Source organism: Dichotomopilus funicola (assembly GCF_033296635.1).
Source record: "Dichotomopilus funicola strain CBS 141.50 unplaced genomic scaffold C8A04scaffold_8, whole genome shotgun sequence".
In the NCBI taxonomy this organism is placed as follows: Eukaryota; Fungi; Ascomycota; class Sordariomycetes; order Sordariales; family Chaetomiaceae; genus Dichotomopilus; species Dichotomopilus funicola.
Window position 1 is genome coordinate 291,251 of NW_026944029.1, and position 21,691 is coordinate 312,941.

Consider the following 21,691-nt stretch of genomic DNA (forward strand, 5'->3'; position numbering starts at 1 on the left):
ATGGAGATTGGTGGCGTTGATCTAATTAGTGCGAGGATGCTCGCCAGCCGAGGATGCGTGCCAAGACGTTAGGCCGAGAGGTTCCTGGAGTCAAAGTTTGCGAACTCTTTGCTCTTTCCACTGGATGAAGGAGTATCCGTAATAACCAGTGTAAATATAAATCGCAATGCTGAAAATTGTGCACAACCATTTCCCCGCTTGAGTCCATCTGTGGGTGATTTTTTCGGCGGGGTTCATGTCCAAGAGCACTGCAAAGTCAGATATGCATTGATAGAGTTAATTATTCCTGCAGTCTTGCGTCAAAGTGGTTTACCCCTCCAACCCCACATGTTGCTGTAATTCTAATTTTGACTTTCAACTGCACATCAACCAAGTCTGAAAATTTGCGTACACTCACTGTTAGTGTAGACAGACTTTTTCTAGCGCTTCCTCCTCGCCACCTTGATACCCACTCATATTCCTGCAAGCCGACACAACGACGCACGATCTCGGGCGACCAAAGCCACAATCTCTCCACCCCGCGGCCCACAACTCCCGAGACGTCAAAGCTATATTTTCTTTTCTTTCCGGAAACACACGAGATTGTCACGAACTGAAGCCGCCCGGGCCCTTCTTTCGACTAAGTGCCCGTAGTCGCAATGAGGAACCTGCGCAACATCGGGCAGAGCGTCTTCCGCAGGCCGTACCCCTCCGCGCCCTCGTCGGCCGCGTGCTGGGATGTGGCGCGGGACGAGGTGATTGTCGCGTGCGGGCCGCGCGCCGAGGATGCCCGTATCGAGCTGCTGCGGGTGGCCAAGGAGGGGGATAACTCTGCTTTTTCGTAAGATTCCCATTCTATGTTATGATTATAGGGGGAGCTACAGAAGGAATACATGATAGAATGGACATAGGAAGGAACATAAGCTTAGACATGTAGACTATCTGAACCCATCGCCTCGTGGGACGTCCCTCCCAGCGAGGACGCCAACCACCATGCCACCATCCGCAGCATGCACCACTTCAGCGACACCCAAACAACCTGTGTGATCATGTCCAACGGCGACATCATCACCGTCATCGAAGACGACGACAACCAGGACTTCGAAGCCAAAGGCCAAGCCCACGTCGAAATCGTCGGCACCCTCACCCCCTCCATAACCGCCGCCCGCTGGTCCCCCGACGAAGAACTCCTTGTCCTCGCCACCGGCGACGCCAAACTCGTCTTCATGAGTCGCACCTTCGACGTCATCACCGAAACCCCGCTTACCCCGGACGACCTCCGCTTATCCAAGCATGTGTCTGTCGGCTGGGGCAAGAAGGAAACGCAGTTCCACGGGCGCGGGGCTAAAGCCACCGCCCGGGCTGCCACCGCTGCAGCCGGTGCGGCCGCGACGAAGGGTGGTAACATCCTTCGGGACCCGACGATCCCAGAGACCGTGGACGAGGGCGTGCGGAGTGAGCGGGACGATGGCCGGTGCTCGATTAGTTGGCGTGGAGACGGGGCGTATGTCGCCGTGAACTATCTCCAGCCTGGTGTGCGCAGGGTGGTAAGGGTGTATAACCGGGATGGGGAGTTGGATAGTGTGAGTGAGCCGGTGGATGGGCTGGAGGGGGCGTTGAGTTGGCGGCCGGAGGGGAATTTGATTGCGGGTGTGCAGCGGGTCAAGGGATCGGAGTCGGAAAGGGTGGACGTGGTATTTTTTGAGCGGAATGGGTTGCGGCATGGGCAGTTTACGCTGCGGGTGCCGGTGGGGGATGGTGCTGCGGACGCGCTGGACGAGGTAGACCTACAGTGGAATGCGGACTCGACAGTGCTGGCGGTGGTGCTGCAGGATCGGGTGCAACTGTGGACGATGGGGAACTACCACTGGTACTTGAAGCGGGACATTCCCTGCAGCCGGTACCAACCACACCGGCCCTTATTCTCCTGGCACGCCGAGAAACCCCTCCGCTTCCTCACCACGGACTCATACCAACTCTTCATGCACGAATACGCCTTCACCATCTCGCGCGGCCCAACCCACGCTCCGTACGACCATGGTGCCGTGGCGGTCATTGACGGCCACACGCTCAAATTTACCCCTTTTCGCACGTGTAACCCCCCGCCGCCCATGGCCATGTGTGAGCTGGAGTTACCGGCGCCGGCTATCGACGTGGCGTTTACACCGGACGGTGAAGCCATGGCGGTGTTGCACGGGGACGGAGTCAGTTACTTTGCACTAGAAGCGAAAGGGTCGCGGTTGCGTGTGCCGAGGTTGGTGGAGGTGGTGGATTTTGGGATAGGGGCGACCGGGTCGGAGTATGATCCGGCGTCGTTGTTACAGATTGCCTTCTCTAGAGAGCGGGAGGCGCGGGTTTTGCATATGACGGTGTCTGGGTTGGAGCTGCTGCAGAGCGACTTCTCTGACCACCCAGAGAATGAGCCAAAAGCCTGGAATTGGTCCAATCCGAGGTCCGCCGTGACTATCACGTCCTCCGATTCCGTTGAGGCCCCTGACGCGATAATCCAGCATAGCTCGGGCCAGCTCAGCCGCAGTTCTGGCTGGACTTCCGGTTGGGAAATTGTCCCGCTGTCTGTGCAGTTCCCGACTTTGCTGCCCTGGATCAGCGTTGTTGTGCATGACGGCGAGACGCTCGCGTTTGGCTTGTCACGGAACGGCCAGCTCTATGCTAACGGCCGGCTGCTGGCTAAGAACTGCTCGTCGTTCCTGGTCACGGATAGTCATCTGGTGTTTACGACGGCGAATCATCTGGTCAAGTTTGTGCACCTGGCGTCTGAGAAGGGTTTGTATTTACTCTCTTTCCCTTTTTGACTTCTATTTCCCTTGCTCTCCACAACTCCATATCTGCTATGACCATGACCTAACCCAGCTAACCCTCCAGACCTGGACGTCCCCCCCGACGACCCCGAGAACGATGAACGCTGCCGCAGCATCGAGCGCGGCGGCCGCCTGGTCACGGCCATACCGACCAAGATGGCCCTGGTGCTGCAGATGCCGCGCGGTAACCTCGAGACGATCTACCCGCGAGCTATGGTGCTGGCCGGTATCAGGAGGTTGGTCGAGCAGAAGGAGTATGGCGTGGCGTTTGCCACCTGCCGGACCCAGCGCGTGGATATGAATATCTTGTTTGATCACCGGCCGGAGCAGTTTTTGGAGGGGGTTGGGGGGTTTTTGGAACAGGTGGGGGATCCGGCGAATGTGGATTTGTTTTTGTCGTCGCTCAGGGACGAAGACGTCACGCAGACCATGTACCGCGACACCAAGACCGGTCAGCCCGTGGATTTGGAGTCGAAACCCAGCAAACCCGGCAAGACCAACACCGTCTGCGATGCGGTCCTCCAGACACTCCAGAAGCAGAAAAAGGCCAACCTGCAGAACATCATCACGGCCCATGTGTGCAAGGTGCCGCCAGCGCTGGACGACGGCTTGCTCGTCGTGGCCGAGCTGATGCAAGAGGACGACGCGGCCGCCGAGCGCGCCGTCGAGCACATTTGTTTCCTGGCCGACGTCAACCAGCTGTACGACCACGCCTTGGGGCTGTACAACCTCGACCTGACCCTGCTCGTGGCCCAGCAGTCGCAGCGTGACCCCCGCGAGTACCTGCCCTTCGTCCAGCAGCTGCACAAGATGCCCGAGCTAAACCGCAAGTTCACCATCGACGACAAGCTCGAGCGCTGGGAGAAGGCCCTCGACCACCTCCATGCCCTCCATTCCCAAGGCGGCCCCTTCGCCGACGTCGAACAGTACCTCATCAAGCACCCCTCCCTCTACCCCTACGCCCTCGACCTCTACCGCCACCAGACCTCTTTCTACCAGGATATCACCGCGCTCTTCGCCAACCACCTCAAAGCCACCTCCCGCTTCCAAGAAGCCGGCCTCGCCTTCGAGTCCCTCGGCCGCTACGCCGACGCCACCGACAGTTACCTCAAAGTAGGCGTCACCAGCTGGCGCGAATGCCTCTTCACGGCCCAACAACAACCCGACTTCACCCCCTCCCAACTCACCACCCTCGCCACCTCCCTCGCCGACGCCCTCCTCGAAGCCAAAGACCACGCCTCCGCCGCCACCATCCACCTCGACTACCTCGCCTCCGTCGACTCCGCTGTCACCCTCCTCTGCCGCGGCTACCTCTTCTCCGACGCCCTGCGCCTGGTTGCCTTACACCGCCGTCCCGACCTGCTCCCCACAGCTATTGACACCGGCCTCGCCGACGCCTTCGCCACAACCACCGAGTTCCTCGCTGACTGTCGCGCACAGCTCCAAGCCCAAGTCCCCCGCATCGCTGAACTCCGCCGCAAAGCCCGCGAGGACCCGTTAGCCTTTTACGAAGGGGAAAACCCCTTTGGCGCGCGGACTACCGCTCAAGACGCAGATGGGATGATCCCAGATGATATCTCCATCGCCGCCTCATCGGGGATCAACACCAGCGCGAGTTTGTTCACGCGGTACACTGGAAAGGGGGCCGGGTCGGTCGGGACGGTCGGCACGGGTGTGTCCCGCGCGACGTCGAAGAATAGGAGGAGGGAGGAGAAGAAACGGGCAAGGGGAAGAAAGGGGACGGTGTATGAGGAGGAGTATCTTGTGAATTCGGTTAGGCGGTTGGTTGAGAGGGTTGCGGGAACTGTTTCTGGGGTCTCCGCTGCAGGGACGGGAAGCGGAACAGGGAGCAGTACAGGAAGCAGTACAGGAAGTAAAACAGGAACAGGAACAGGAGCAGAAACAGGCGAGACACAACGTCTAATATGGGGCCTCACACGCCGCGGCATGGGCGAACGCGCCCGCGCCGTCGAGGAGTTAGTCGCTGGTGTCTTGGATGGGTGTAGGAAGGCTGTCGAGGAGGTTTGGCCTTCTTCTACCCATCCCACTGTTACTCCCACTACCAACGCTGGTAATGGGACAGGCCAGGGAGGAGAAACAGAGGAGAGGGACCCCGCGGTGGAAGGATATCGGCCGGGAGGTGGAGATGGGGTGTTGTTTGATAGCTTGGAAGCCATGCGGGCCGCGCAGACGCCGCCTGTTGTGCCAGGGTTTGGGAGGTTGGTTTTGTTGGGGAGGGGGAGGACCTGAATATATGGTGATGGCTGGTATGAATGAGCTGGGTTGAATAAGTAGAAACATGGTGAAATGTGTTGGGGAAGATAAAGGGGGTCAATTTGCTGTGGCAAAGTTAACTAGGGGGGCTAGTAGTGGGGATTAGCATTGGGGATTAGCATTGGGGAGCATAAAAACATCATGAAAAGGGTCTAAAGGGTTTTGAAAAGGGCATTGTAAAAAAGGACGGGAAAGGGTTAAAAGGCTATATAAAAGTGTTGACAAAAAGGGTATGATACCGTTGGTTGCATGAGAAAGGGGTAAGTTATCGATGATTCCTCGCATCGCCCATCTTTCCTTCGCTGTGCCCGTTCCCTTTGACACCATCGTGGTAAATATTGGCCATGGCACCGTAAGTCGGTACCGCGCGGGGTAACTACTGTAGCAATGTAAAACACCGCAGGTGTAAATAGAGACTGTTATTATGGGTTCGGCTACTTGGGAGAGGGGGTGGGTGGTTCAGAACCTGATTACTTGGTGGACCAGCTACCTAATTGATCGGGTGTCTCGCCCGTTCGAGGCTGTTGTTCAAGGGGGTCGGGACACCCGACATTGAGGGCCTGTTATTTCCGATACTTTTGTTCCATCACTCCTTTGCAAGTATCAAACTATTTAACAGGTAACTCGCTAATCCTGTCGTCGACGCTCAAAGGACAGAGAGAGGGTTTTGTAGGACACTCACTCACTCACAATTCCCTACATACCATACATACCTCGGTCTCCGTCTCCACACTACAAACAGACGTCTGTATGGTTAACCATCTCCTGTGGACTCTCCCGTGTGCAGACAATTATACAACTCCTTCCACTAAACTACGTAGTGACCGACCGCCAATACCTCTCGCCCATCCACCACGGAGACGGGCCCGTTCGACATGAATGGCCTGATATCTAGATGCGTTAGGCAGCCGTGTTCGGCCGATCGGATGAGACTTATGCGTGGGCAGTATCCGCGTCGGCATCGGCATGGGCATCGATATCCGCATCGGCTAGTTGTATCTCGGTATCGCCCGGCTGTGATGTAACTATCCCAAGTGCAGGAAGCAGAGAGAACTTCCTCTCACTCTCGTCCACCATCAGTAATCATGCCGGTTGGATTGGCCGACTGCCCTGTTGGCTGGTTGGTTGCAAGGTCAACTGGTTGCAACCGTTGGCTGGCTGGCCGGCTGATCAAGCGGGTAGGGCTGGGCAGCAAACGGGTGGGGGGGGGTTTGTCATGCATCTAGAGTTGGGTTCGGTGTTGGGCGGGGAGTTGGGAAAAATGAGAATGGTGAGGGTGAGTTTTCTTCCCCACCTTACTCCCTCCCGGGCTTCGACTGAGTTTACAACTGCGTGATATCCCTTTCTTCCCTTGCTAGACTCCACCGAGAATCATCCAACCGTGAGACGGTCAAGGTGAGATAGACACACACAGAGAGAAAAGGTTCTGAGACTCAAGTCACGTCAGACAAACGCCTTCGATCGTCAGCCGACAATAAAAAAAACATCGCCCACCCTACCCGTAATGCCTACCCGGAAACTCATAAACGAACTATGTGTAAATTAGTATGTATGTATGTACCAACCCAGTAGCTCATGTCCCGCGCGGTCTCGAACCGTCGGTGGCCGGTCAGGCTGTTTCAAGAAACAGGTTTTTCTCTCTCCCCTCCTTGCTTTTGTTCCTTCTCACGCCATTTTTTTTTTCGTTCTGGGTGAGCGTGTCACGTTATGCAAGGTTCGAGCGCGCGCATACATGGCTCGGCAGGCAGACGAGCGGGTGCGGGTGGATTTTTTTTAGTCTACCGTCTAACGGGTTGCTGGCTGCTGGTCGACCGACAAAGCTTGGTGCTCGTGGTGTTGTATCGTAGCCCGTTTGGCACTCGTTCCATCCGTTTTGGGGGGTGGTGAAGAGATGCAGGGTGGAGGAAGGACGCACTGGAAGAGGGGGAATGTCAAGATGGATTCAACCACACATCTAGTGTACTATGAAAATGACCGGTTTGGGAATGGCGGCTCAGATCGGTCGGTGCCTCAGCACTATTGGAGGGATTCGAGATTTGTTGCTAAAAAGCAGTTACCAAGGCGGTTTCTCCGAGTCAATTCGGGGCCTGGCACGACCTGCGGCTGCTGAGGTGAGCGCCCTTGCACAACCGAATGTTCAGCCCAGATACCTGCAGGCATAGGGCGTACAGACCTACGGAAACTTTGCCGGACCATGAAGACTGGGCTGAAAATGCGCCGACATCTCGGATGAGGCGTTGAAAACATGGGTCTCAACTTAGATGCCGTGGCTGGTGAAGATAGATGAGAAATTATCAGGTATGGTTGAGACGGGCCGACCCAGAGGCCGGGTGGACATCGCGTGGGAGGAATGGGCCAAGACTTCCGGAGGGCGACTCCGTTTACATCAGAGACCGGCTCCTGTCCCGATTCCCGAAGCGGGGGCTCCCGGCGGGAGTGTCTCAGGTGAAACACCTTGAACGGCGATGTGAGGTATCTGTAAGGTAACGTTAGCTGGCCAGGACAGCAACCAGCAGCTCCCACACCGACACATCAATTTGGGCGGGGCAACGATGAGTGATGAGCGATGAGTTGTTCCTTCGTCCCAAGTCTTGGTCCGTCAAGTTTGGGTAGTGTTTCAAAGGTGGGAATGAGATCGGGAAGATTGCCCGGCTCCGATAACGAGAATTGTCGAGGTGCCGGTCCCATGGGAAAGTAACGTCCCCTTGCTCTGCTTTGGGAGTTGACAAGGGGCAGACAGGGTGTATGCTCGAGATACCCCACGAAATAGCGGCAAGGTTGATAACGGCCCAGAGCGGCGAGAGCGGCCCTCCGTTTCATGGGGATCCCAAAACTGGATCCCAAAATGGGAGGGCAAACACAATCCCCCGCCCTCGCACGTAAGTGGCATTGTTCTCGACCTCTTGCTTGGGTTCGCAATGTGCCGATATCCGGTCGGTCGGTGCTCGAGACCGCTAGAGAACGCGGCGCCTGCAACCTCCTGCTTTGGGTTTCCAAGGAACCGCTCGGTAGCTGCCCATCTCAACCCCACCAAACCCTGTGAGCATGACCAAGATTTCCGGGTGGTGGCCAATGGGGTTCGAGCGCCCTGACTCTTGTTGACGACCGGAAAGCTAAGAAAGATCCCAGAAATGCTCTGAGAGTATTTTGAATCTCGATGTCTGGTCCCGACGAGTTTTATCTTTTTTCCTTTTTGCCCATTTTCCGAAGCTTGTACTTCCCCGCGGCTCTCGCTGTTGGTGGTTGGCCGAGACGCATGCATGCAACCTTCCAAAGGGTCCTGCTCCCAATGACGACAAGAGTGCGGAATGACGTCGCGAAACAGTCGGACCTCGTGCTGGTGCTTAAGGCCCCACTTGTCGATAGAAATTTCTGGGCCGGGTGAGACCAGCGGGTGCTGTGGGTCTTCCCGCCTCCGCAAATGCAATATCGGGGGGTGACTGTCGAGCTCGAGGACGTCTCACCCCTCGTTGACGATGTCTCGTGGAGCGTAAATAGAAGTCGTTAATTCGCCAAGATGTGTCCCCCGTGCAAGAGGAAGTCTTCGGCAGGGCCAAGAGTGATACACATGCCTGTCTGTGCGCCGAGATCGGTATCAACCCCCCGAAAGATCCGCTAGCGGGATCCCCATTCTACTGCATGAAGTCCCCAGCAGTGAGTTTGATGAAGTCCAAGACAAACAATACATGCACTAGCTGGCACTAGCCATAAGTGGACTGAGGGGATCACCTTTGCTTGCTGATGGCCGCAATTCTGGGGGTGACAAATCGAGGTCAAGTATCGTGAGATCGGTCAACGTGAAAGGGTGCCATCCCGTGAAGTTTTTGGGACGGGGCTATCCGGTCCCTGCATGCGGTGCGTCGCTCAGCGACATCCCCATTTCTTTCTGGGGTCACCGTAAAATCGAGTGACCACGACACGTCAACGCCAGTCCGGGTATTTTTTAGGCAGGACACGGCGAGGTCAGATGATCCTGACCCCTCTCCCGAAACCGCTCGTTGGGTATATTTGAGGCCCTTAAACGAATCGTACTGGAGCACTCTGGGTGGGAGATTCGAGGCTGGTGTGGTGAGGAACGAAAGACAGGATTGAGATGGGCCCAAGACGAGGGGTGGGTTGTGGGGCCCGACGCTGAGCGAATGGGATCAACGCTCGGAGACCATATCCCGGGATGTCGATCACTTCGAAGGGCTGGTCCATTTCTGCTGGTGTGCTGGGCGAAGGAACCCAATTAAGGCAGGTACCTAATGAGAGTCAGATGTAACCGATGAGAATTCCGCCGGCCGGTCTCATTCTCGTCGCTGTGTGGTCTTCTTCGCGTCAGCAGGGTAAAAGTTTTGAACACACAAAAAATTCGTTGCGGGGTTGAAGTCTGGTGTGGGGTAATCGAAGGGCCCGTTTTAGCGATAATGCTAATTTAATCCTGGGTATAACGTTACAGAACCTGGACTTGGATAATGTGCTGGACGCCAAGAACAAAAAGAAGAGAGAAGAGGAATTGAATAACGATAAAGGTAAAATGACAGCAAAAGGGGAAGACTCTCGATCAGGACAGGCTTCTCGCCCCGTTTTATCCCTTTCCTCCACCGACTTTGCAGAGAGCAGGCACGACGTCTGGGTATCTTCGTGGTTGTGAGAAACCAATCAAGGATGGGCGGGACCCCACCCAGACACTTTTTAGGGGTCCATGGTCAAACCCGCCTGGCCCTTACGTCACACCTCAAAACGGAAGCCACCCATCTGGGCGGAGCAGGGAGACCGGTACCTGCCCACGCGCGCGCCACGCTCCTCAAGCTCTCACACGAGCAACGACTTGCAAATGGCAGGATCCCAGAGAAAAGAATAAAATTGAGCCAGGGGCAGGCTACTCCCCGCTAGGATCAAACAAAATACAAGAACAGAACCCAAACAACAAAGGCGCTCGGAGATGACAAGAGACCAAAGGACAGCTGGCGCGATGAATATCTCGTAGGATATTTTAGCTTTGCACGCCCCTTGTATGTACATGTACACTACCCAGCTTGCAGATGGCCGTTTTAGGACCTGCACTCGACAGGTTCAACGGGCTTCTTAAGAAAGAGTATTGGATAATTGAAACTGTGCGCATCCCACCTCTGCGGTTCTCCACATTTTCATCAGAATGGCATTTGTCTTGATCGTCCGTCCCCTTGACGAGTTTCCCCCACTGTGATTGAACCCCTCCACTTTTGTTCATCCTTTGCTGTGTCAAGCGTGGTTCTGGTGGCTGTCTGCCCCCCTTGTCGGGATTACTACCGTCTGCCTCCTTCACTTACCCCCCCTTTAACCCCGCCATAAAATTTCGCGCTCTATCATCACCTTGTCTGCTCACGCGAACGGGCCGAGAACGCTGATTGTCTCGCCTTGCTGGTATCCTCACCTCTTTCGCAGAACTACGAGTTGTCTCTTCACACCATATTCATTCATTCACGTAACAAGTTAGGAACCCCACATCCACTCCGCTGCTAGGGTCCTTAGCCTTCGTTGACGCACGAATCAGTCCCGAGGCGGAAGCTCTCGAGAACCTCACCCCTTGCTCCACGGTCTACCTCAGACGCCGAACTCTCAAACAACCAGAACGCCGTCCGGGCAAGGTCTCCGTTTGCGAACTTTGCATATCTTCCTTTTGTGAAGTGTCTGTGCTTCTGTACCGACCTCCCTTTTGATAGATTGTAAGCCCATCTTTTAAATCTTCGCTTGTCGTTCGACCTAGTCTTCCATCTACCCAACCCCGCGGCTATTTTCTTTTTCCTCATCGGTTACGCGATCCTGTGGCGCGTGCTTCCCTCCACCCATCACCTCCCTTCGCTATTACCACACTGCTATTGCGCACGAGCAACCCGTCACTTCCTCCCACCACACCCTACCCTCCTACTTCGCGCACCTCCCCAAAGACCCAAAAAAAGGGAAAAGAGGCACGCGGCACGTATTTCTCCACGTGCTTGCCCAGGACGCCCAAGTCGCCCAAAAGAGGACAATCGTTGGCACCCAAGCCACACCATTGCCGACTTCCCCTTCTGTCTCTACTTTGGACCTTCTTTCCGTCCGACAGTGTTCCCTACCTTATCGGTTCACATACCCCAGCGCCCGATTATCTACTTCATTTCTCTACCTCTAATTCCGGCCAGCCATTGTGCGCGACCCATCCCCACAACTATGGCCACAGCTACGGCGAGGATCAGCAACAGGGTCGGTGGTTTCGATATTTGCCATAATCTCGGTGGCTAACGTGTAAGAGGATTGCTTAACAGGACGAGCAAGACGTCGACGAAATGTCTGAAACGCCTGACTTTGGAGATCATGTCGACAACACCATCTTCTCACAACTCCTTGAGATGGATGACGATGACGAACGTGACTTCAGCGGGCCCCTAGTTGAAAACTTCTTCGAGCAGGCGGATGAGACTTTTGTCAATATGGACCTTGCCTTGTAAGTTTTGAGCCCCCTCTGACATTTAAAAGTTCGACAAGCCACCCAGCTAGTTTGCGTGCGATTTCTTCGTCCGACCCCTTGCTTTGCCTGGCCTATCCTTCACGTCTATTCCCACCCGTCTGTTCTTGTTCACTGCCTTCGAGCAACCCCTTTGAAGGAGGGAGAGAGCGCATGTACCAAACCCCACCTAACAAGTAGAGCCATTGACTAACCACCCCACTCTCCCGCTTCCTAGAACCAAAAAGGACCTGGAAGAGCTTTCTAAGCTAGGTCACTTCCTCAAGGGATCTTCTTCAACGCTCGGATTCAACAAAATAAGAGATAGCTGCCAAATCATACAGCAATACGGTCACAAGCTGAACGTCGATGGCAGCGACGAGAAGGACGAGAAGGTCTGCCTCACTAAGATTGAGGCGGCCATCCAGGTGGCTAAGGTCGACAAAAAGGAGTTAGAAAAGCTCATGAACGACTTCTTTGGAAAGGCCAAGTGATAAGACGCTAGGGGACACCGCTTGTTTCCGTTTTGTTTGGTTTTTGGCGCCGACCCCAGGCTTGATGCCGCGCATCCTAGCCCGACATTCTGGGGGGTTATAACACGGGTTATATCACCCCGATCCCTTCGGCTATGACAGCAACGAACGACCAGCCTTGGGTTGCTTTGTTTTGGAACAAACCGACCGGGACCGGGGCGGGCCCACGAATGTTGGCAGATGGGCAGTAGCAGGCCGGGTTGCTTTAAGGTTTTGAAAGAGGGCAATGGACGCCCGGCAGGAGAGTTGTTTTTTTTTTTGCCAACAAGTCCAAGAGATACCAGAGTAGAGGAGGATAAGATCAGGGTCTACGGACGAGAGGGATATTCGAGAAATGGGTATGGGTCATGTACATCTGGACATTGCTCGGATTTTGCAGCAGTTGTTTGTAGCTTACTGGGAGCACAAACCTACGCCGGTAGGGCACGGGTAGTCGTATGTGTGCATGTTAGCCCGTTGACATTGATGGGGAATGATGATTATGGTTGGGTTGTCTGGTCTAATACTGTGCGTAAATTTGAAAGTGATTCACTGCCGTTAGCAATTTTCATGACACACTGTGGGCACATTCCTCAACTATAACCGGCCAACCCTCAGGTCACAAGAAATTCATGGGACGCGTTGAGGTTTTTTTTTTTTCCTTCTCAGATGGAAGAGGTCCTGCTGAAAGATGGGAAGGCGCACGGACCATGCTACCGACCTCACTTTCACCCAGCCTTGAGCTGCACAACATTTCCCAAACACTGAAAACACCTTCCACTCTGAGCTCAAACATGATCACTCTATATTACTGTTAACGCCTGAGTCAAAAGCTTTTCCCAGTGGAACCCCCTTGTTACACGGCCATTATAGTCACCAGCATTATACTCACCAGGACTGCCATAGCTCACCTCAACCTTTCAACAACCTCCAGGAAGGACATTGTTTATTAGCCATCCGCTGGTTATCAACATCTTGAAACCCAAAAAAGGTCAAAGAAAATTAAGGAAATAAACAAGCCCCCTACATCATGCCCCAACCCCCCAAAAAACCCTCCCCCACCCACTTCCTCTGCATCCCTCTCGTCACACCAGCCTCCCGTCCCCAACTATCCTCCGCCTTATCCACTTTCCGCGCCGATGTCTCTGCGCCACTGTCAGCAGGCGGGTTCGACCTCCCGGCGGAGGCTGTCCGGCCGGTTGGGACGCTGCATTTAACGCTGGGGGTTATGAGTCTTGTTTCGCCAAAACAACAAAGGGGGAAAGGGAGAGGGGGGGATCAAGGGGGGGTTGGTGATGGCGGGAGTGGGGATGGAGATGGGGAAGGGGGTGGTGAAGGGGAGAATGGAGCGGAGGATAAGTTGGTGGTGGCGAAGGAGGTGTTGGGGAAGATAAAGCTGAGGGAGCTTTGGGAGGAGGTGGTGAAGGAGGGGAGGAACAGGCTGGCGGGGAGAGAAGGGTTGGTGGGAGTCACATTAGGACAGGGTCTTGCTGGGCTGGTAGGCCAAGGGGGGTTGCAGAAGACGTCGAAGGCAGATATCGCCCCCGAGGAAGCACGGGGGGACGAGAAGCCATCAGGGGTTGGTCCCGAGGAGGACGAAAGCCCGAGAATCACCCTCCGTGGCCTGGCTGCTATGCAAACACTCAACCAAACGTCGGTCCTCTACGCACCACCGGTTGACCCGTTCGGCCTGCTGCAATCATTCTGTGAAAAAGTTCGGGGTCAGTTCCAGGAAGCTGAACTCATGATTGACGAGGGACGGCCGCTGCTGTTGCATGCTACGGTGGTGAATACGGTCTATGTGAAGGGGAATAAGCGAGGGACGGGTAATAAACGGGGAAGAGGGGGTCGCGGCGGAGGGGGAGGGAAGAAATGGGAGCGGCTGGTGTTCGATGCAACGGGGATTATTGATCGGTATGAGGACCAGGTGTGGATGGAGGATGTGCCGGTTAAAAAGGTGGCGATATGTCAGATGGGCGCGAAGAAGGTGGTTGTTGATGGGGAGGAGGATGAGGCGTATGAGGTGACGGCTGAGGTTGAGATTTAGGTTTGGTGTTTCCGTGACATGTGGATGTTGTATTTGATGTTAGAATACCGTAGTTTTTTGGTGGTTTTTTTTTCCTTTTTTTGGTACCTAACATTAGATCCAAGATTTTTCATCGTAGGGTTTTCGATGTTTTAGGCGTGATACCCCTATCACCGAAAACATAGGGGCAGCTATTCAGGGGCAAGACCCACTCCAACCCCCTGGCGGCCCTCAAAGGGAGCTTGGGCCACCCCCGCATCTTCCCGCGGCCCCATCTCATCGCTGATTCAGACCCCTGTCATCTGCTCTGGGCAAGGCTGAGCGAATACCAGCAGCCTGGCGCCCACGACAGCGCAGACGCAACCATTCACGGTTCGCCCGACCAGGCAGCTGCAACAAAACTTGCCCCCGGAATTGGTCAGCGACAAAAGTTCTTTGTTAAAAAGTACGCGTACCCTCCGCCGGCCGGAAATGTGACATGATGCCGTTTGCGCACCTCAAATCCCGCACGCAACGATTCTCCGAGTACCGCGACTTCGCTTAGCGAGCACCCAGCATCGCAAACGAGAACCAACAGCCGACTTCGGTACCACAGCCCGATGCCTCGAAAGGAGATGGCCTCGCCAGCCAAGCGCCGCCCGCCCCCAGCCACGGGGGCCAAACCCGGCAACAGCAGCACCAGCAACAACAGCACCAACACCAGCAACCCTCGTTCCCCCCCTCGACCAACTCGTACCTCGCCGAGTAGCGCTCGCACGACCAATACCAAAACCAACAACTCGACCGCTGTCCCTAGCACCCTTATATCACCTCCTCCACGCGCCGCCCTAAGCGGCGCTTCCTCCCCAGCCCCCGATAACCCGCGCAACACCACATCCGCCACCGCTTCCACAGACAGTCCCCGACTCGCCCCGATCCGAGCCTCATCTCGCAACCCCTCACCCGCCCCAGCCCTCCCCCCACGAAATCTAGCGACAGCAAACGCAGCATCCATACACCCCCCAGCACCATCACACCCACCCGACATGAGCCCCCTACCCAACCAGCCCAGCCACACCGGGCCAACCTCTGCCTCGGCCTCTGCCACGGCAACAGCATCCGCCGTAGCAACATACCAAGCCGCCCTCCGCGAGCGTGACCTGCGCATCGCCTCGCTGGAGCGCGAGCTGGCGCTGATGGAGTCTGAGTTTATACGTGAGCTGGATAAACTGAGCACTGCGGAGAGCGAGACGGCGGCATTTTGGCAGGGGAAGTGTGCGGTTTTGGAGGAGCGGGTGGCGGGGTTGTTATCACAGGGAGCTGGCGCGGGGGGTGTACAGGTTGGGGTTGGAGGTGGGAATGGAGTTGGGGGTGGGCATGGGAGTTGTACGAGGGAGTTGGAGCTGGAGGCGGAGGCGAGGGAGTTTAGGGGTGCATGGGAGCGGGCGCAGAATATTCTGGACCAGAAAGAGGGGGAGATGGCTAAGTTGAAAGCGCAGGTTAGGGGGTTGAAGGAGTGGGTGAGTGTGAGTACGCGGGCGGATGGGGAGGCTAGGATGAGTGATGAGGTGTTTGGGGAAGGGATGGCGAAGTTGGGGAATGGGTTGCAGAATTGGGTGCTGGTGAATTTTAGGAGGGCCAAAATCGGTGAGTGGATGTCTGGGTGTCGAGGCTCTCTGGGCCTGGTTGGCAGAGGCAGAGGAGAAAATGGACGGTCGTCACTGACACGCGCTACTACAGACTTGTCTGGGGCGGATGAAGCTACGATATCGGAATTGGCCCGTCTGGTGCCCATGTACGAAGAACTAGCCTCGACCTCGAAAATCAACTTGCTTCAGTCGGCTGTCTCGCGGTTGTTTGTGGAACTCGTGTTTGACGCCTACTTTGTTGGGCTCCCAGCGGATGTTGCAGCGCAGATAAAACAGGTGGAGGGGTTCCTCTCGTCTGGTAAGAGATATCGTCATTATCAACAACATGATTATTGGCGAAAATGGAGAAAAAAACTGATCGGTCCTCTGTAGCCGCAGCTTCGCCGGAATCCATCAACCAATGGCGCTCTCTAACCCTAACCATTCTCAAAAAAGACGCCAACGCTAACGAACCCAACAACCTCCTCGAACACGAAACCGCCGCCGTCATCCACACCGTCATCTCCCACGTCAACGCCCTCCTCGACCCTCTCACCCACACCCAGTCCAACGACACCCGCGACCAAGGCCTGCAGGCACTCGTCACCAGCGCAGTCGAGCTCTCACGGCTACTAGCGGTACAAAAAGCCGTGTTCAGCGTCGAGATGCCGGTGATCCTGCCACATCAGCGAACGGTCTTTGACGCAGAGACGATGGAGGATATTGGAGGGGGTGGGGACGGATACGGGTACGGGGATGATGATGATGACGGTGCGGATGCAGAGGGGGCCGTGGGGGATCGGCCCGTTAGGGAGATTTGTTGCGTCACGTTTCCCGGGATCATCAAGAGGGGGGATGAGAGCGGTGCGCATTTGCAGTACCGGAATGTCATTGCCAAGGCTAAGGTGCTTTGCGTGACGGAGTAGAGGGAAGAGAGAGTGGTTCTTTTCTTTTGGGGCTCAAATCTTAACCCTTCATTTGAGTTGTCATGCATGAGATTGCGGCCTGTCTGGGAGGTTTCACTTCTGCCCGCCTCTTTCTACGTATGACTGGACGTGGACTACATCGAGGGGCTCAAGCACGTCGCTGGAAAGGAAGCTGTGCTATGTGGCTTTTAGCCCCTCCTGCAAAGTACCTCGCCATGGTTGGTTGGATCGAACCCGGGTATCCGGGTGAGGCGGCCGATTCCTCGCACGTGAACCTGAACCCCACCATCACTTTGAGCCCGGGTACCAAGGGGCCCGAATCCGGGCGGTTCGTTTACTTTTCCGACGGTCCGACTGGATGCCACTGCCCTCCCAGTTCGTTATTTTGCATTCTTCCGGTTGGATGGGTTACGGAAACTGGCGGTCAGGGAGAAGGGAAAAAAAGGATGGTTACAATGGCCGGCAGCGATATCAGAGAGATTGGGATTGGGGATGGGCCGAGGTCGAGCTGGCACCTTATTGGCGTAGCAGAGCCGCAATATTGTGTCATGGGGAAGCTCGACATGGCCGGGACAGGTGCAAGAACGTTGCAGCAAGAATCCTGCATAGCCGACCAAGACTCAACCCCTCCATTGCTGATGTCGGTACCCGCACCCGGCCCTCATTGGTCGTGGCCTATGAGGAGAGATGCCGGGCTCTTTTTGGGACACCGGGTGACGACCCTGATCCAAGGTGATTCCACCGCGGAGACGTTGGAAACTACACTTGCCCCCCTCTCCCTCCGGAGTTTCGTCCACCGGTTATCAAAACAAGCTAGGCTAGTGATTCTATTCGAGCCACGACATCAACCTGCCTGCCGGTTGTGATGGCGATGATGGCGTGTGTTGCTCGCAGAGGCACCGAATGAAACCCTCGCTCCCTGGCTCGCCATGTGGTAGTATGTATGCCCGCGCACGCAACTCGCCCGTTTCAGAGCATGGGTATTTTCGCACGGTCAGGCCCATCCTCTTGGGTCTCAATGAAGAGGGGTTGCGGGGAGTCCCGAAGATCATATCGTGAGGAATCAACGCTAGTTTGAACCAAGCATTATACTAGCCTAGGGTGCTGCAGTGAAGCAATGCTGCGAAAATGGACATGGAGGCTACTTATTAACCTTGTATCCACGCAGTTTGACCCCAACAGTAAACAAGCTCTCCTATCGATCACCCTTAAACTCACTCACCCAACCAACACTAGCGTGTCGTCGGACATCCAAAGTACGTCAAAAGCTGGGGTTGAAGTTGAAATAAAGCTCGCCAATTCGTCGGTTGGGGGTTCGCCGAACAGCCACACGCGGCCCGATGAGATAACGAGTCAGATGAGCGCATGCGGCCGCGGCATGCACTCGACGGTTGGGCGGTTGAAAAGTCCCAGGAAACCTCATCCCATGGTGCGCACGCCGAGAACTGTTGGTTGTACCGCGGCATAACTCTCCAAGAGTCCAAGTCGTCCAAAACTCCCGATCTGCAAATCCCCAGAGATGTTCGGGGACCTCCTTCTCGAGCGTGTCACCAGTTGATAGGCCCCTTCGCGATATGGCGCATTTTCACACTCTCCATTCTCGTGGGTGACGCGCGCACTCGACATCGCCCGAGTTTCCCAACTTCCCTCACATGCCGATTTGATTTCGAGCGCGATCTCACTGCATCTGCGGGGAAGCGTGAAGACCGCCAGGCAGGCAGGCAGGCAGGCAGACGAGCGGGCGGGCAAACAGGCAGAGGAAATTGCGTGAAGACAGACGGGTTTCGTTTGCGGTCAAACTTCACACATTGAGTGGTTGCACTGGCGCCCGTCATCAAGCACTTGCCCCTTTCCGGTCCTTTTGTGTGAAAAGGATGTGTGTGAGACGGCTTGGGACGGGCCGCGATCACAGGCAGCGCTGCGATTTCGTGGAGCGCGAGCTTCGCGACAACGAAAGCCCCCCCGCTCTCCCCACCCTCTTTTCACCCCTCCAAATTGCGTTCGGGTACCTAATTGTTGGTTGGCCGGTCAGAGGAACTTATGCAGGAAATGCGATCGAGCTGCTGCGAACCCGATCCATTGGTGGGAACCGGTAAGACGAGTCGACCCGAGCCGAGCCCAAACCGAAGTCGTGGGGTTCTTTTTTCCCGATCGAAAAAAAAATGAAGACGAAGCGCGTCAAGCGTGACGGGACCTAACTCGGGACGCGGAGCGCAACCTTCGGACGGCCCGGGGGCCGGTGGGCTTCTGACGATATCTCGCGAATTGAATGGCTCGGTGCTCGGAGAACATGCATGCGATGCCACGCAGTTGGCTGGGGAAGTGCCTAGCATCTGGACATCGCTCAGCACCGTTCCCCGCTCCCACCCACACCCCAACTACCCCTCCAGATCGGGCATTCGACTCATCAGAGTCGACCCGAGCAACACACCCCAAAACCCCCAAAAGCGGGATCGAAGCGAAAGATCCTAATTGCCGGGGCAGGCAGAACGCGGCCGCAGCCCCCCTTTCCACTCCTTGTTTGCCATGTGTGTTCCGAGCAGGAAAGAATGACTGAGGATGATGCAGCGCCAGGTAGCGCAGGCAGGTGCGACAGAAGCAAAGAAAACGGAAGGGAGGTGGGAAGATGGGGGAATGGAGGAAGTGACGACTCACCTCGCACAGAAATGCTCTTATACCGTCCAGGCCCCGCCAGACTCCCCCCCAAATCATCAACAACCTCACAGACCTCCCCGTCCCCAATCAATTCTTCTGGCTAGAGCTCCAGACTCTCATCTTTCTTTTCCATATCCACCTCTTGCCGGCCGTTATCCCCCAAGACACTTCCGGGAATCCGGGTGACCAATATCGCAGTCATCCCAGCACCGATACCAAGAGACTAGACACTCCGGACACTGCCCGTCCACCAACCCCCTCTTCCTTCCGCTTCCTTGAGACCTGGGCCGTGTGTCTCTGTCTTGAATCCTGTCGTGTCGTAGGCTTGAGTCGAAGTCCCAGACCAGCGTCACCAACCCGCCCAGATATACGTCACAACCCTTCCGCCGTCAGAGCGCCACGTTGTTTCCCCATCAACTAGCCCTCACCATAGGCACAAACCACCCCGCCGTGATGGACACCGATCTCACTGAGGATATCCAAAACTTCCTTGTTACCTATAATACCGAGACACCCTATGGGTACTCCCAGCAGCCGTACGCGGGCGAGTACTCGGGCCAGCACTCGGACCAGTACTCGGACCAGTATTCGGGCCAGTACTACAACGAAGGCGGCTATGCCGAATCAGAGTACACAGCTGCCCCGACCGTGACGTCCGAGGCAACCACCATGCAGTCTACCACCCCCCGCTCTTGCTTTGGTGGAAGCTGCGTGAGCCGGCCTTCAACTCATATGACCACCCCGGACGATGTTGTGGTTGCTCCCCCATCCGTTGTCGGCCTTCATTACCAGAACCAAGGGGCTGGTGGCTCGCTGGCCCCCAACCAGGTCCTGTGGTGCGAGCATTCCCGGCTGCTGGGCTGTCCTGAGGTCTTCCGCCTCGATGAGGAGCACGAATGGATCGAGCATCACCTTCAGCATTTCGGGGGGAACCCCCCCCAGAACGTCATATGTTGGTTCTGTGACACTATCGCGTTTGCCTCGGAGCATCCCCGGGACGCTTCAGCGAATTTTCGGGACCGTATGCAGCACATCCGAGGCCACATCTTCGACGACCACTACACGAGCGAGTCCATGAGGGTCGACTTCCGCGTTATCAAACACTTGTATGCTCTTGGCGTTCTCAGTCCCGAGGCGTATCAGCACGCTATGTCGTGGGACGAAACACCGCCTCAATTCCGTCTTCCGAGCGAGCGCTCAGGATCGTCGTCGTCGTCGTCTTCGCATCAGCCATCGAGTCAAAGAATAAGGGGATATGCCCATGACCTGGACAAAGAGAGACGCCTCGAAAGAGCCAGGCGCAAGGAGGCAAAAGCTGCTCGAACCCGTTAAAAAGGGGGGGAAGTCCAAACTTAGCCAGCAACCGCGAGATGCGGGAACAGCCGAGACGGTGTGACGATATTATATACGTTTTTGAGACCCTGGACGAGGGAGAGTGGATCGTTGAAGGACTGGTCTGGTGTGCCTGGAACCTGACGCGTGTCCTGGAGACGCGTGCCCCTTTTTGGATGGGCTTGTGCTCAACGACGTTGACTCTGGTCGCCCCACCAACGGGAGTCGGGCTGAGCCCCTGGAACTCAAACTCCAGGCTGCGACCTTCACACAACAGGCATCGTCCCATTTGTTTGAGATTCTGAGAAATCCTATTCTTCTTTTGTGTCATGTTTCGTTTTGTTCTTTCTTTCTGGAGATTTGAATTGGAGCGTTTTCGTTTCCTTGGTCGGCCACTCTTCTCCACCCTTTTTGATGGGATGACGGGCACGCCACGTCGTCGATGGCGTTATGCCGGTGCAGGGCCAGGCTTCTGCTATTCGGATCCCCGACTGCCCGAGGCTGGTTCCCGGATTTCTGTTGGGAAAAGGCTGCTGGTTCGGTCGGTCCGGGTTGAGTCTCGACCATGTCCACCTCGGCAAGCCGAGACGATTTCTCGGGATCTCATTATGTTTCCCTGTGTTTCGTGTTTCTCATATTGAGTCTTCCAGCGCCACCCACATCCTTTTTTATCGCGGTTGTGTACCGTCTGTGTTTGCTCACCTCTCTTTGGTCATTCTCGCAACGTATTCAAGATGGACAGTCTTACCAGATACACAGTTGACGCCGCATTTCCATATGCTCGCGGAAGATAACAGGTTTTGAGCCATGGTCTCGCCTTTTGTTTGGTTGATATTTATATAGTCTTTTGAATTTGACTTTCCATTTTCTGGAACCCACGACGTGTCAAGTTGAAGCGGTGGCGGTTTGTAAGCGGGAGACGACGGTCGTCCCAAATTTTAGGAAATATACGACGTGCTATTTGGCGAGAAGCTCACTGACCGAAATTGACAGACATGATGAAATGATAATCGTAGCGACTAAATAAAGAGAAGGCTCAAATAAAATTAGGGAATAAAATACCTGCCCCCAGAAAATTTTCCACCGGAGATAGAAGAGGAGAAGGGGGGGGGG

At 55.6% G+C, this 21,691-nt stretch overlaps 5 protein-coding genes across 5 annotated transcripts; all 5 read left to right on the plus strand.

The window, feature by feature from the left end:
- Window positions 1–638: 638 nt before the first annotated feature.
- C8A04DRAFT_9775 (IKI3 family-domain-containing protein) lies at window positions 639–5,048 on the plus strand (the record flags this gene model as incomplete). Its single annotated transcript, XM_062785622.1, has 4 exons — window positions 639–820; window positions 917–2,763; window positions 2,863–4,613; window positions 4,710–5,048. 4 exons carry the CDS (start codon window positions 639–641, stop codon window positions 5,046–5,048), a joined length of 4,119 nt encoding a protein of 1,372 aa, XP_062639852.1.
- A 6,198-nt stretch (window positions 5,049–11,246) lies between these two features.
- Window positions 11,247–12,014, plus strand: C8A04DRAFT_25706 (signal transduction histidine kinase; the record flags this gene model as incomplete). The annotated part of the gene is made up of 3 exons (XM_062779662.1): window positions 11,247–11,279; window positions 11,342–11,520; window positions 11,759–12,014. The coding sequence occupies 3 exons, from the start codon at window positions 11,247–11,249 to the stop codon at window positions 12,012–12,014; spliced, it is 468 nt and encodes a 155-aa protein (XP_062639853.1).
- Window positions 12,015–13,062: 1,048 nt separating this feature from the next.
- C8A04DRAFT_9771 (uncharacterized protein) lies at window positions 13,063–14,079 on the plus strand (the record flags this gene model as incomplete). The annotated part of the gene is made up of 1 exon (XM_062785620.1): window positions 13,063–14,079. One exon carries the CDS (start codon window positions 13,063–13,065, stop codon window positions 14,077–14,079), a length of 1,017 nt encoding a protein of 338 aa, XP_062639854.1.
- A 578-nt stretch (window positions 14,080–14,657) lies between these two features.
- C8A04DRAFT_9817 (uncharacterized protein) lies at window positions 14,658–16,591 on the plus strand (the record flags this gene model as incomplete). Its single annotated transcript, XM_062785640.1, has 2 exons — window positions 14,658–15,984; window positions 16,059–16,591. The coding sequence occupies 2 exons, from the start codon at window positions 14,658–14,660 to the stop codon at window positions 16,589–16,591; spliced, it is 1,860 nt and encodes a 619-aa protein (XP_062639855.1).
- A 3,108-nt stretch (window positions 16,592–19,699) lies between these two features.
- Window positions 19,700–20,578, plus strand: C8A04DRAFT_25709 (uncharacterized protein; the record flags this gene model as incomplete). Its single annotated transcript, XM_062779663.1, has 1 exon — window positions 19,700–20,578. One exon carries the CDS (start codon window positions 19,700–19,702, stop codon window positions 20,576–20,578), a length of 879 nt encoding a protein of 292 aa, XP_062639856.1.
- Window positions 20,579–21,691: the final 1,113 nt, after the last annotated feature.